Source organism: Rhyacophila brunnea, unplaced genomic scaffold (genome assembly GCF_057557595.1).
Source record: "Rhyacophila brunnea isolate RB1 unplaced genomic scaffold, BYU_Rbru_1.0 scaffold_22, whole genome shotgun sequence".
NCBI lineage: Eukaryota > Metazoa > Arthropoda > Insecta > Trichoptera > Rhyacophilidae > Rhyacophila > Rhyacophila brunnea.
In genome coordinates this window covers 5,576,233-5,591,426 of record NW_028232882.1, presented here as the reverse complement: position 1 = coordinate 5,591,426, position 15,194 = coordinate 5,576,233, and the positions used below count along the sequence as shown (strand labels likewise).

The following is a 15,194-nucleotide window of genomic DNA, read 5'->3' as shown; positions in this document are numbered from 1 at the left end:
ACTAAATGATTCTTCTCGATTTGCCGCCCTTCGAGTAACTTCCGCCCCCAAGCGACGCTCAATCTGCCTACCCCCACGGGACGTCACCTCAGTTACGTATGTTAATTAACATTATAAACAGATTCACCAGGCTGTCATTTTCTTTTTGAAGTTATACTTCTTTTGTGGCGAGAGTGAAATTGAGAGCTGCGCGCGCACACCGTTACAACAATATGAAAATAGTTGCGAATTAGTCAGCTGTATACAAACGCAATTTTGATGGTATAATTATTATTCCGTTGCCTAGGCAACGAATTTATCACAAGTTTTGTTTTTGTTTTGTTACGCCAAAGTATAACTTCTAACGCGCTTACATGAATACACGCAACGATTTTTTTTAATCTAAAACACTGCATTCTATGTTACCAATATATAATTTATTTCATATTTATCATTTCAACAACATTCAATGGTTTTGGTATCGCTTTAACGTGGCATAATTCAAAAGATTCTCGTAAAATCTCTTTATTGTATGAGATGCGCGTGTACTTTTCCCTTTCAAATATTGAATGGAGGCATTATTAGTTATTATTATTAACATCCGATCGATGGTGTACGCCGCGTAGGGAAATCTGGATTTCATATACGTTTGTGCATAGCACAGTTTGTGGCTCCTTTGAGTAATCCCATTTTTCATAATACCTTTGGTACTTGTCATTGGTCTTATAATCCTCAGTCTTACGTATACTCCCGTGGTAGTTTCTGATCTGGCACCATTGATGAGACTGTGATATCAGCAACTGTCCTGGCTAATCTTCCCACTGAGGGTGGCTTCACAATCTCATTAGTGCGCTGTAATTAAACTCTTTATATAGCGGCGTGACTTCGATAAGACACACATAGATGGCGCTGCCCATTGACTGGATGCCACAAGCACTATGTAGACGGATTAGGATTTAACTATATGTTGACTCCGTAATTGATATCTCTCAGTCTTACAGCCAGTCAGCTTAGTCTGATTAGCTCTGACGCTTTTGATCATACAGATTTGATATTTCTTAAGAAGGTAGGCTTTAAATAATCGCCTAGTATGGAGTCTTCGCCACTGCTATACAGCCACATCTTGAAAGATTCAAATGAGCATCAACTCTCCGTGACAACTCCTGGCCATACTTTCGTTAAAGACCGATTAAGGAGTAGCATTTTTTATTGAAAATAATATATTACATGGAAAATATTATACGTAACTGTATGTAGGTATATATCAATGTAATTAATAATACGATAAAAAAATAAGACAGCAGAGGAGATAAAAATCCGCCTTATCTCCGGGAATAAATGCTGGCATGCTTGCAAGCGACTGGTGGGGTCGAAAATTCTAGGCCGAAGAAGTAAACTTCTAATATATAAAACAATTCTAAGGATAGTGGTCACTTTTGGCTGTGAGACTTGGTGCTTAACTCAAAACGAGGAAAATAAATTAGCTGTCTTCGAGCGCAAAAAATTGCGTTGGAAAATGGGAACTACAGAATAAAATTGAACCACGAGTTGGAAGAGCTGATTGAACAGCAAACAATCATAAGATACTGTAAGACCCAAAGGCTGGACACGTGGAGAGAATGCCTGAAGTTAGAGCTACCCTTGGTAGCTACTACTTGGCTACCCCAACGGAAGAGATCGAGAGGCCGACCAAGAAGGAGATGGGCTGGGATAGGAGTGGACTGGCTTCATATAGGAAGACCCGGTAACTGGAGAAGTGTGGCGAGAGACCGGAGTGAGTGGAGGAGGCCAAATCCCACCCCGGGATGTAGCGCCGTGGAAGAAGAAGATTAATACTACGATAATAAACGGGTATAAATTTAAATTGGTTAATAATTATTATTTAAACAGTTTATAAACTGTCCGAAAAATACAAATCGATTTCTCCCGTACCTATAGTCTTAGACGTATTTTGATGGATCGACTCGTGAATTTGCACTTTTCGTTCCATTAATAACATTTTTTTATATTTTACTGTTGAGACTTTATGGTTAAATTTAGTTACCTACCATTTACGTCAAACATTTATCTAAGAAAATCATTGTTTGGCCCTTGCTATGCTACTAATAATGACTATGAAATATTAAATTTGACAGCTTGTCAGCGGCGCCATATTGTCAAAGACGAAAGTTATTTTATGTTGGTAGGCACTATCGCGTTTTCTTCGCAACAACAAAGTTCAAGGTCAAGATAAATACACAAAAAATTCAGATATTAATCTAGCAACATTGTTGGAAAAACAAGTGACACGTATTTTATTTAAAATAATATCTTATGTCGCAGTATTTACAAGGTAGGCAGTTTGAAAGTGGTTTTAAATATTATAAAAATCACTAAATAACGCCACGTTTTATGTAAAATGTGTTATTTATTTAGGTAATTTCATTCAAGATTTATCAAGATTTTAGTTTTCATTTGGATAATATGTATGGACCCTGGTTGCTTTGACTGTGCATATTATAAAATATAATAAAAATAATCATCCAATAGTTGAGGGGTGTATTTTCAAAGTGAACTTATTCCACTTCAACAAATTTTTGGTATTGGCCAAAAAACTTTTTACGTTGTTGATGTTACATGTGTTTTTGGTTCCAATACCAAAATCTTGTAGAAAAATCAACTTCAGAATCGGTGTTAGTTATAAAAGTAACTAATTCCAATATCAAAAACACATGTAACATCAAATCCGTAGACAGTTTTTTGGCCAACACCAAAAATTTGTTGAAATGGAATAAGTTCACTTTGAAAATACACCTATCAGTTACAAAGTTAGTCTATTTTGTGCAGAAAATTTTTGGTTCGTTATAACCAAAAACATTTAAAAATTTACATGTCAAACAGTTCGTATTATGCGAAAGATCACTTTATCAGGTTTATTATAAGTGAATACTGCTGTATCGCCCACGATGGCAAAGCGCTTGCGCGTCTTCTTTTGATGTCGTGAGTCTCGGATTATAATCCCGCTTCTGTAAAATTCACATGTTATTTTTCAATGTGTGTTTGGACACGGAGAATAGACCTAATATGTTGAACAAGTGGCTAACATATAATATTTCTAGTAAAAACAAAAACATGTTAAAATATAATCTCCATTCCATCTGATCTTAGTAATAATAACATAGTAAAAAACTGTATAATCGATGAATGCTTTTAATACATTCCGACAAATATTTTTGTTAAAATACAAATATAGGCATAATCCTAGTTCTATCTTCTCTTAGTGTGCGATTAATTAGATTAGAATGAATCCAGATTGAAGCTAGAATCTAAATATACCCTATGTACGTACATACGGCAGATTATAATTAATCTGGGTGGCAGAGACTTTAGCTGGCGGATTAAAATATAACAATGCCTATTGTAGAGACCAAACCTACACACATTTCGTGTTTGTGCGTTATATTGATTATATAGCATAATACGAGTTTGACCCAGCCTTGGGATTTGGAAACCACAACCCAAGGATAAGTTTGCGAGCAGTCTTACTTATATTCCATGTTGGGGGTGGGTATTCCAAGGGGGTGGGTGTTCCAATTATATTGAAATAAATTCGTAGTAATAAATTATGTATAAATATGCATACCTACATATTAAATTAATGATACAGGCCAGGGGTTCCCAGCAGCGTGTCCGTGGGCGAAGGTACGACCCCGACCCAATTTGAGTGCGTCGACAGCGAAATATTGATAAACGAAAAGATTGTTTTACATATTGTATATAAAATTTTGTTGTTGAACAGTATTATCAATCATACTGTAAGTCAGCGGCGAAGGGTGGAGGAAGGCTGTTAAGATCCGACATAAATAATATATAAGTATACTAAACTTTGCCAATCAAACGTAATTGTTTTCAGTTAACTATTTCTTTTATTCAACGAATAATTCACAAGATTTAAGAATGTACCATTCTAATTATTGAATAATGTACAGGGCGCGAAACCCAAGAGACGTAGGTTCGATTCCTGCCGACTGTCTGACTTTTTTCGAAAAAGATTTTTTTCTATTGGCTTTCTCATGAGTGTTTTCAAAATTATGTATGTCCAGTAATTGTTTTCATTGAACTAAGATTAGGTACAATCTGCAGATAGTGTTTGTCAGTTTTTAAAATTCAATTAAACCCTGAATAATCAAAGCCATAGTAGATAATAGTAAAATATATAAAATTATGCTTTTAAACCACATATCATTTTAGATATTTTTATCTATTACAGTTAAGCAGGGCTTAATGCATTTAAAAAAAAACTAACCAACAACAAGTATAATATGTATTCTTAATTCAACGCAAACAAATCACGCCATCCATGGACTGAAACCATATGCGGTTTCGGACCGTGTACCATACTAATCTTATCTTTTCTGTTCATGGAAATATATTTTCACAAAGTATCTGATCGTATCCGTTTATACCACACAGTTACACTTACAAATTTAGTGAAAATGTATTTTCATGAACAAAAATCATAAGTTTAGTATGGCACACGGATCTAAACTGCATACGATTTCAGTCCATGGATGGCCTCTACTGAAAAGGTGTGCACTGTTTTATCGGATCGCCCATAACATACCTAAACCATTGTGGTTTGGTTTTGGCAGGGTTGAATTGAATTTTAAAAACTAACCATCACCATCTGCAAATTGTATTCTTAGTTCAAAAAAAAAATCAGTATCACTGACAAAGTTTAGTGTGCACTATTTATGTTGAATCTTAACAGCTTATCTACACCCCTCGCCACTGCTATAAGAATATTTAATACAATGCCGACTAAAATATTGATTAGTTTTGGTTGTACTATAACCAGCATAGAAAAGGATGGCAAGAAGTCTCTATGTAAAGTTGTTATCGAAAAATAGCTAGAAAAGTTTATTAATGACAGAACACACACGTAAACGTATAAAAGATACGGTGACAGAAAAGACGTATGAAAATGTTGACAGGTGACACCTACGGTCGCCTGGTGATATTATTGCTGGTAATATTATATTATGTATGTATATGTATATTATGTATATTAGGTATGTATCTAAGCTTTATCCAAATCAGTGCAAAAGTGTAGAAATCTATCGAAAAAGAATCTCTTTAAAATAACGAAATTTGTTCTTACACGTTCCTGTGTCATACAATGTACAAAAAAGTGGTCTGCGGTGCAATTTTGTTAGGCTTTAGCATTAAAAAAATGTTTGCACGATCAAAAAGTCGATAAGTAGTTATTCTTTAAATTGTAAGTATATTTTTTCCACTCTAAAATTATTAGGTAAGTTATAAGTTTCATCCTGAAAATATGTCCTCTCACTCGCTTATTATTAATGTGATGCTGATCAATAATCAGTTGGAAACCGCTGGTATATAAGTAATATGACGGGAAAATAATTATTATTTTATATACTACTTCGTTTACGTATTAATTTGAGATCAGTTGGTTAGGGTTAGACGATAAATACATAGAAAAAAAATCTAACACAATTTGAAATAGAGACAGATAATAAAGATCATTTAGAACAAAAAAACATTTTCTTTCTCTCATAAAAAAAGATGGCCGAAAAAAGGTTCTAGACTTCGTTTTGTGAGGAAAATATATGAGATGACCGTACCGTCCTAATAGATGAAAGGATAAAATGATATCAGACGTTTTCACAAAAAAGCTGTTGTGAAAACATACATATCCATTCCAAATGTAAAGAGAATTATTAGCTTTCTGCAAGGGGTAGTTAACATGATAACACGTTCTCGCATTATCTTTATCCAAGATAACACGGATATCACTCGGTACAATTTCGTATATACCTGTAAGGCAGTTATGTATAATAATTGGTAACACAGCTTGGAATTAAGTAAGACATTACCATTACAGTACTACTTAATGACACTAGAGACGCCAGTAGTGTCACAATGTTACTATTAATTTTACAAAATGGCTCCATCTCAATTCTCAATAAATGTAATTGCCGTACTATATCTTGCTTTAAATAGTTAACACGGACTCATTAGCGGCTGTGTTAAAAATGACATCACGCTTGACAATTCGTGCCCCGGGATAATTAACTGAATGAATTCGATAGGATATATTATATTTATCACTTTTTTTATTGAATTTTGAGATAACTGGTAGGTATGTTAGAATAGCCCTGCCCTACTGGTGCATCAGAGAATCTGGAGAAATTGGTAGTTTTGGACACCCTTCATAGAAGGCGAAGCAGAGGAAGAACTTCAACTAGTTGGAGTGATCAAGTACACATGACTACCTGGAGAAACTTCCATCTTGCACTGAGAAGCAAAAAATGGTAGTGAAGAGTGGAGAGTTTTGATCGCGTAGAAAATAATTATATTTCGGAGTTATCACGATTTTCAGCCATAAATGATGACACAAATGGACACTAATGATCCTAATAATAATAATAACCATTAGGCCACACGCATTCGATAGCCACTTATAGATGCGAATGGGGCGCAATAACTCATAACACGCTTAGTTATAGCTGCAGTGTAGATATTTATGGCTAGACTCGAAGCGCGAAGTGTCTGGATATGGGGAATGTATCTGGAAAAAGTCCGGTATTTGGCAGTTGAATCGACAGAAAACTATTGATAAGCGAGGTAAATGTAGAAGTCAGTGACACCTGTGCGATTTTGTTAACCTGCCGACTTAAAAATCAATAAAAAATGTTATGGATATTTTTAGTTAATTACTTTTTTTATTCAACGAATAATTCACAAGATTTAAGAATGCAACATTCTAATTATTGAACATATATAATTTTGAAAACACTTTTGAGAAAAAATATAATATATTATAACCAATAGAAAAAATCTTTTTGAAAAACGTAAGCTTTAGCATAGTGGTCTAAGTGCGTGGGCGCGATACCTGAGAGATGCAGGTTCGATTCCTGCGGGCTGTCTTACTTTTTCCGAAAAGATTTTTTTCTATTGGTTATAATATATATATATATATTTTCTCAGGGGTGTTTTCAAAATTATGGATATTTTTTAATGGACCCCAAAAAATGTTTCTATGTAGGCGCCTGGCTATTGCTGATTAATATATTATCTAAAATGCATTCTACAATTTTCTGATATATTTCTCGTCGTGGATTGAACGATCATGAGAAATGTGTGGTTTTGGGTTGCCTTCAGAGAAAGAGAAACAATGAAAAAGCGTCGGCTCTCTGGAGTGACAAAGTGAACGAGCTTACTGAAACCAGTCTTCACTTTACCACACGAAACGCAAAGGACAGTGAAGGGTGGAGAGTTTTGGTCGCTCGGGGATGAATTTCGAAGTGATCACGATTCTCAGCCTTAGGAGAACGACTGAACGTAAATAACTCACGAGAAACCCAAACATCTTGCATGATTTGAAAAAGTAACACTAATGTGTAATTCAAAAGATAGTTTATACCTAATCTTAGTCACGCGTTTCTGTGGATTGATTCATTTAATATAAGTGTTGAATAAGGTTTTAAAACATTTAAGCGCGAAATATATTGAGGTGCATGTCGCGTACTATCACGTGACGTCACAGAAAAAAGAAAAACAGAAAAATAGAAAAAAGTATGTACTGTCGTGTTTATTGGTGTTTAAAATGTTATCAGACTGATGCTCCCAACCCGTAGCACATTTTGAACTTTTAAATTGTCAGTTAGCAAAGTCTGCCGAAATCAGCAGAACAACAATGAGGTCACCCCACGTTGTCTGCACTGCATCGACACCTGCATGACTCAATGAACGTTTTTTTATCATTTTCTACATGCCTACACATTTTCGAAGCATGTGCAAATTACGTGTTTTTTGTTTTTAGCGGTAGACACCATGTATTTTCTATAAGAATGGGTTCTGTTAAAAATATTATTGAATTTACAGAGACTCGTTACTATGTTATTCCATCATTGAATTTACAGATATCGTGTTCGTTCAAAATATTCTGCAAACCATAGACTAAATTTGTCGCCGTGATAGTGTGATAGTACGCAACATGCATCTCAATATAATCACAACTTTATTCGTATTATTGTGTTTAAAAGACGCCGTAATATAATATAAGTGCCCGTTTTATTTAACGTTTTTTTTCTGTAAATGTCTGTTATGTTGTCCCCTGACACCATACTCGCAATATTATTTAAACTAATGAGTGCCAACAAATCCCTCTTAAGGCAGCGTTAAAAAGCTTTCACTCTGTAAAAGTTTACTTTTATAAACGTGACAACCACCTAAGTACTTTTTTCCGCGCCCATTATCTTTTAAATTCCAATTTTAAATGTCCAAAATTAATGTTCCCGCCCTCGCTGTTGAAATTGCCTCACTAAAATCAGCAACGTCAAAATAATTTCCCATTAGGGCCGCGTGTATGAATAATAATGGAAAACTGTCTAGGTCTATTGTATGGAATAATTAGCTTACATTGTTGGTTTTGTAAACCCCATAGATGCAGCCGGTTCTTAACAAAGGTTGTAGACGCCTAGGTACTCCCATTAATTACCGTCAAATAATTTTGAGAATGTTCAGGAATCTTCTCATGACTTAGACCTTTTAATACAACATTACAAAATGACATATTACAAGAAACATCTTCCTGAAAAAAATAGGTTAGCACCAGGGCTCGAAATGGAACAGAACGACCCGGAGCGCCGTTCCGGGTCGTAAAATCGACAACATTGTCGTTCCATCTCATGGAAAAAATAATTTTACCATTTGAGCTAGAATGGCCATAATAGAACAAAAAATCACACACTTATTTTTTATAAAACACATAAAATTAGATAACTATGTTAATATTTTCATGAAATTACCGAGCGCTCCGGTTCGTAAAATTCTCCATTTCGAGTGCTGGTTAGCACAATGAAAACCCAAAACCGACTGTATCCAGGCCTGACACTGAATTGCGAATTACGATGGTAGTGCTAGTTATTAATTAACTAAAAATGCAATGTGACAACATGGTCGCAATAAATTAAGATTTTCAATAGCATATTTCGATAAAATTATTACTATATATTTCAATATGAAATACCTAATCATCATGTATTACAAGCAGTTTATTATATTGCATTCAAAGTATGAGCAATAACTAGCACTACCATTGACATTTTCAGTGTTGTATCACGGTCTGACTATAATCTAATATGACTATAAATATAAGTGAAAAACCAAATTACCTACTGTCATATATAAAACAATAAAATAGTAAAAAGGAATTTATTATGTTTTAATATTATTATATAAACTTTCTTGTTATACAGGTGTTCCAATTTTAAAATACATTAAATTATTTTTTCGTATTAGATGGTGGACAATTTTTAAAACAAATGAAAGTAGCATTTTCTGTCATTCACATTACGGATAAATGCTATTAGGAAAATGTATGTTATCATTTTTTTAAATGGAATTCTGAAGTATTTAAACGCAAACTCCGTTAAAATTACAATATATTTAGATAAGTCATTAATGGTGATGTATGTATGATAGTGATATTCTATTTATATGTAAAATTAAATTGCTCCCATAGAAATCAGTAGCGGGTGATTAGTAAATTATTATAATACTAGCTGACCCGGCGAACTTCCTACCGCCTCAGAATCAAGAAATATTGTGTTAACTCATTAGCTGAATAATTTAATTCAGTTTTTATGAATACTCAAAATTAATTAAGTTCAATAAATGTGCAAAAATCAAATCAAAATGAAAAGTATTTTTCAGGGCATTTGCTTTATTGAAGCGAATAGATATGATTCGCGTAGCATTGTTGCACTACTTTCTGTTAAACTATTTGGTGGATGGCTTGCACTTGGGTCGATTCCTTTCATTGAAGTAACTTGTGCTATACGACATTTTTCGTTTTGTTGTCAGGTGCGAGAACGAACAAAGTTGATGGTTTTCCGACACGTTATCATTCTACGTACAATTGACCGTGAGAGAAACATTCATTTTCTAGATTCAGGCCACAAACACTCAAGGATTGGCCTTGTGATTTGTTGATCGTGGTTAGCAATGATGTTTGGGAACACTTTGTTGATGAGGTCGTCCTTCGTTGAGACGAAATTGCAAAAATTCAGCGGAAACGAAATCAATCCATTCGATTCGTCGACAGGAACACGGCCGTTACCGATAGTCAGCAATTGCTTGGAGAAATCTTCGGCAGATGGATCGTTTAGCAATGCAACGCATGTTTTTCGTCAGCTGAAGTTTCTTCACATAGCGTCACAGAGTCGATGATTTGAGGCAAGTGTTTATTTTATCGGCAGCGGTCGATCTTGGAATGACTGGTAGTGTTTGGCGGAAATCGCCAGATAGTAGAAACATTGCGCCTCCAAAACATCTTGATCGCAGATCTTTCATAGTCTAATTGAGTGCTTCCAATGCACGTTTGTGCGCCATTGTGCATTCATGCCAGGTGATGATTTTACTTGCTTCCAAACCTTTGGCCATTGCTGAGTATTTAGCAATGTTGCATGTTGGTTTTTAAGTTTGAAGGTTTAACGGCAATTTAAACGCTGAATGAGCCGTTCAGCATCCTTCTAACAACGTGGCCGCTATCCCGAAAGAAGCAGAAAGAAGCAACTGCTACATCAATTTCGGATCTCGCACAAGCAGTGGCGAAATCATGAACATGAGGAATGTCTTCCCAGTTCTACCGGGCGCATCGAGGAAAAATAAGCCACCATTTTCATCATCAATTGCTTTCATTAACGTATCGTACACTTCCTTCTTTTAGGGGTTCAACAGTGGTACATTCGTTCGAACTGATTGGTTCAATGCATCTCAATCATATTCATGTTCACGTTCCAATTCTAGATTGAAAGAGTCGTTTATTCCACGATGTGGCGTTGGCATTCCTAACTTGACTAACAAACTGCCGCACATGAGGTAACGCATGTCTTCGATCAAAAGCAAAGCCTGGTTATGTATTTACTTATTCACTCCGAGATCGGGATTCCCTGAACTGACACGAATTCAATGTAAAATGTCTTCTGACATGTCATCCTTATACTTGTTTCACAGTTCAGGTGGATTCGATGGGAAGCATGTCGAAATAATGATAGCAAATAATGTGCGTGTCTGACTTGGAGATGCAGAAACAATAATTACTTCAGCGATTGTCATGTCCCAATGAGTATCGTTTTCAAGTAAATTGAGCCGTTGACATGCAGCACAAAATATTGGGCACACCACACCATTGACAGTTCAAAGTGATTTAAATGATGTCGGCCCACGAACATTCACCGGAAACAACCGCAAGTAGAAGCATTCGTCATTCTTCGGATGAACTGTGTAAATGGGACCAAGAGCATCAGCAAAACGCACATCCGTATGATCAGGAACTGCATCGCCTTGCTTCCGACATTGAAATTTCTTCGATGAAGCGTTCCAAGTGTAATAACGTGGCATCTCAGAGTAGAGCAACGTTCGTGCAAACGGATCGTTTTGGCAAATCGAAAAGAAACTGGTCAATGTTGTCGCTGGAGGTGTTACAGCACGTTGAGCAACATTCGATGCATTAAAATAAACTCGTTGACCATTCTCCAGATGCACCGCCAAATGTACAACGGTGTGATGACGTTCATGAATGGAGAATGAGAAAATACGCCAAATCGCTTCATTGCAACTCACATATCGACAATTTGATAGTGTGTGATTTTACCGTTGGTATTGGGAGTTTGAACACCAAAAACCGCCATATCGCTGCCTTTGGTGACATATTTGCAGATGTATTTGATGGGCTTCACTGAATTGCAATACTCCACGTTGCAATACGCCTTGAATGTTTTGGAAAGAAGTGGCAAATACGGAACAATCCAAGTGTTGTCGACTACGATATCGTTTCCTTTCACTTTCGTTGTGATGGTTCTACCGTTATCATCGGGTGATCGACGCCGATATAGTGGATAAACATCGTTCGCAGTGATAGTCTCCGCCGTCAAATTTTGTGGATAACGCTTGTAACACTTGCCGTCGACCATGCACGGTGATTGGGGGTTGATGGCGCCACACGGTCCGTGAATCATGTTAGTAATTACAGCATCATGCAGGTCTGGATCGGTTTCGGAATCAGGAATCTCGTCACATATGATGTCATCTATTTGGTCTGGTCGAATTCTTTCAACTAACCAAAAAAAAAATGTTTGCATCCGGTAAGCCTCGTTTTTGCCATGCAATCGAATACATCCAGCATCGAGTATCCCCAAAGACGCGATGATTAACAATGTAGTTCATCAGCGACAGGATTTTTTGTTTGAAGACACGTGCGGTGATGCCGTGCTGATCATTTGATGTTTGTCCGGGGGCAGCAATTGAACAATTTCTATCCATTTCGGATTGCACGTAAAGGTGATGAATAGATCTGGACAACCGTAATGACGAACATAATATTATATCATTGCATATTGCGCATATTCATGCATATGACGCGGGCTGTCAATGTACGTCGCCAGTAGAATAGTCAATCGACCAACATTAGCTGCATCTCCTTCGGTGCTGATTGCATCGCGTAAATGAATATACTCCTCCGAACGCAGTTTGGCTTGGTTCAACCGAATGAAAGTGAAGCGCTCCGTCTCGATTTTGACGTACAAAACGAACAACAAACGAATGAAGAACAAAAAAAATCAACGAAATCAGTCAATCAGTTCTCGAGATGTCATCAAAAAAGCCGCTCCGTACGAAATGTATGAGAAAATGAATTTTCTTCACATTTTTTCCGTGATTTTTTCGATGTTTTAATAGTTATTCTGCTATTCGGGGCGGAGACAAATCCAAAAAATCAATGATCATAAAAATCGGTCCAGCCGTTCTTGAGTTATAAATGGTGTAACTCGTATCGTTTTCAAGCAAATTGAGCCGTTGACATGAAGCACGAAATGTTGGGCACACTACACCATTGACAGTTAGACATTTCGACTATCATTCTTTCTTTTGTTTGTTTATTTATTGTTTCTGTCATGTATCAGAGATGGCGTTGTATACGGATTTAATTTTTTTGTGATTTTCTTTTATTTTCGATTGCGCGTTCATTGTTCAAAATGTCAAAATGTATGAGAAAATTATTTTTCTTCATATTTTTTTCCCCGTGAATTTTCCGATGTTTTAATAGTTATTCTGCTATTCGGGGCTAAGACAAATCCAACAATGCAAAGATCGTAAAAATCGGTCCAGCCGTTCTCGAGTTATAAATGGTGTAACTAACCCGACTTTCTTTTATATATATAGATTAAAACTGAAACGATTTCGAATAATATTTTTCTCGTTGACTATTGAAAACAATACCTCCCTATTATTGTTTTCTATACCTAATAATAAAATACACGTTGATTAAAAAGTAAAAGCGTACTTAACTATGTTTAGAATAAATTAAATATATACTATTTTAAAATGTCCAATTGTCAAAATAATTAATTATTAGAAACACAACAGGTAAATGCGTTTTATTTTTATATAATCTAGAATAGCAGGAATAGTTTATAATATTACTATATATTTTTATTAAATACAGTGTTCAACGAATGTGCGCTACCAATGCGCACGTATGCAACCTTAATATAAGAGAAATCCAAAATTTACGAGTAGCGAAACGCGGAATAGAAAAGTGCATGTTGGACATATCGCGAAAAGATCACAAAATAAATCAATGGAGTCAGACAAGGTGACGCGTTATGATGAAAATGGTTTATTGCCATTTCATTCAGATGAAAAATGGCAATGTGTTGTTCAAATTCCGTCATCCAGTGGTACCCAACGGTGCCGTGCTGGATTGGTGTACTCATAAAGTTCGGTGGATATATGTAGCAACGAAGAACTCGGAACCGAGAATAGTGGAAGGAGCTAGAGAAGACCTCCATCCAGCAGTAGAGTGACGTAATAATACAAGAACGTAGTATTATTCATTGAATATAAATTACTTGGAACAAAATGTACTTACCGATTGTGATTTGAACCAATTCGGTCGAGGAAATATTTACTAATTATTGTTAGATTGCTAATAATTGTATTGAATTTTTGTTTGTAAAAATTTAATAGTTTACTTTATCTTTGTTATAATTTAAAACGCACAATAAAAATCGTTTCTAAAATACATAACTACGTTACAAACAGGTATTGTTAGTTACCATGGCAACTAATTAATGTGATTATTTATATTTACAGCGCTTATGAAAATATTACAGTAAAATACATTGTCTTTGGATTGCATTGTAATAAATAGCGACAAAGAAAACCCTTCCACAATAAAAATATGACGTTACTTATATCAAAGACTATCATTTCACTATTTAGTTTTTATTATATGATTGTGTTATCTAGATACATGCAGTTTTAGTAATCGTAAAAAGTAAGGATGCAGTATAAAAGAGATAGCGTCATAAAATATTATTATAACCTTTTTTTATGCAAACTAGCGACGTGATGTTCCAGTTCGTGTATCATATACGGCGACGTAGTCGATATCAGGAAACGAAGCAAAATAAGAAATCCCCGTTGACTTCCTGCTACTGCAAGCGAGTCTCTCCTTTCCTCACATTTTCACTTCCACAATAATACCTATTACTTAATTAAAATCACTCCACTTATTAGCAATATCAAAGAGACTGTTTATTCAAGATTTTTTAAAAATGTTTATTAAGATTTTAAAAAGTGTCAAATGTAAGATACAATGTTGTAGCTTTTTAAGATGTTTTATTATGATATTGGGGCAGTGGTTTGTGTTGTTTAAGATTATGGCTGTATGTATATTTTGTGCGTAGTGTTGTTTAAATTGTTACAGCAGATAGCCGTGTGTGCCGAATCAATTATATAAACAACGGAAAAACGAAATTAAACATATGATCGATATGAGCTGCCGCGAGACGCACACCCTGGTCGGGCGGCCAAACTTGACTGTGGTGCGCCGGGCAGGGGAGGGATGATCCAGCCCTGCCTACCCCGTCCTCGTTCCAGGGCCGCACCGTGTAGCGGTGGGCCGCCGACCCGTCGCCCCTCCCCCACACCGCCGCCGCTCTTTGTGCGGTTTTATAAGCTTGTCTCATTGTGTCGGTAGGGTAATAATTGTGAGCAAGTAAATATTGGCAAACGCGGGTGAAATCGCTGACTGAAAATATGAAAACAAACGCGCGTAGGTATGCACCATCGATCGTGTGACCCGACCCTATGGTTACCTGTTGTCTAGCGACAACATGGAAAGCGGTTTCGCGGAGAAATAA

The 15,194-nt window shown here is 35.9% G+C and overlaps 1 protein-coding gene across 1 annotated transcript in view; it reads right to left on the bottom strand.

Moving 5' to 3' along the window:
* The window catches only part of LOC147069965 (thrombospondin type-1 domain-containing protein 7B-like), a 116,430-nt gene extending 101,665 nt beyond the window's left edge, over nucleotides 1-14,765 (bottom strand). The window contains exon 1 of the mRNA XM_085949891.1: nucleotides 14,375-14,765. Coding sequence (XP_085806017.1) covers nucleotides 14,375-14,421 — 47 coding nt within the window. The 5' untranslated portion in view covers nucleotides 14,422-14,765. The remainder of the gene's footprint in view (nucleotides 1-14,374) is intronic.
* Nucleotides 14,766-15,194: the final 429 nt, after the last annotated feature.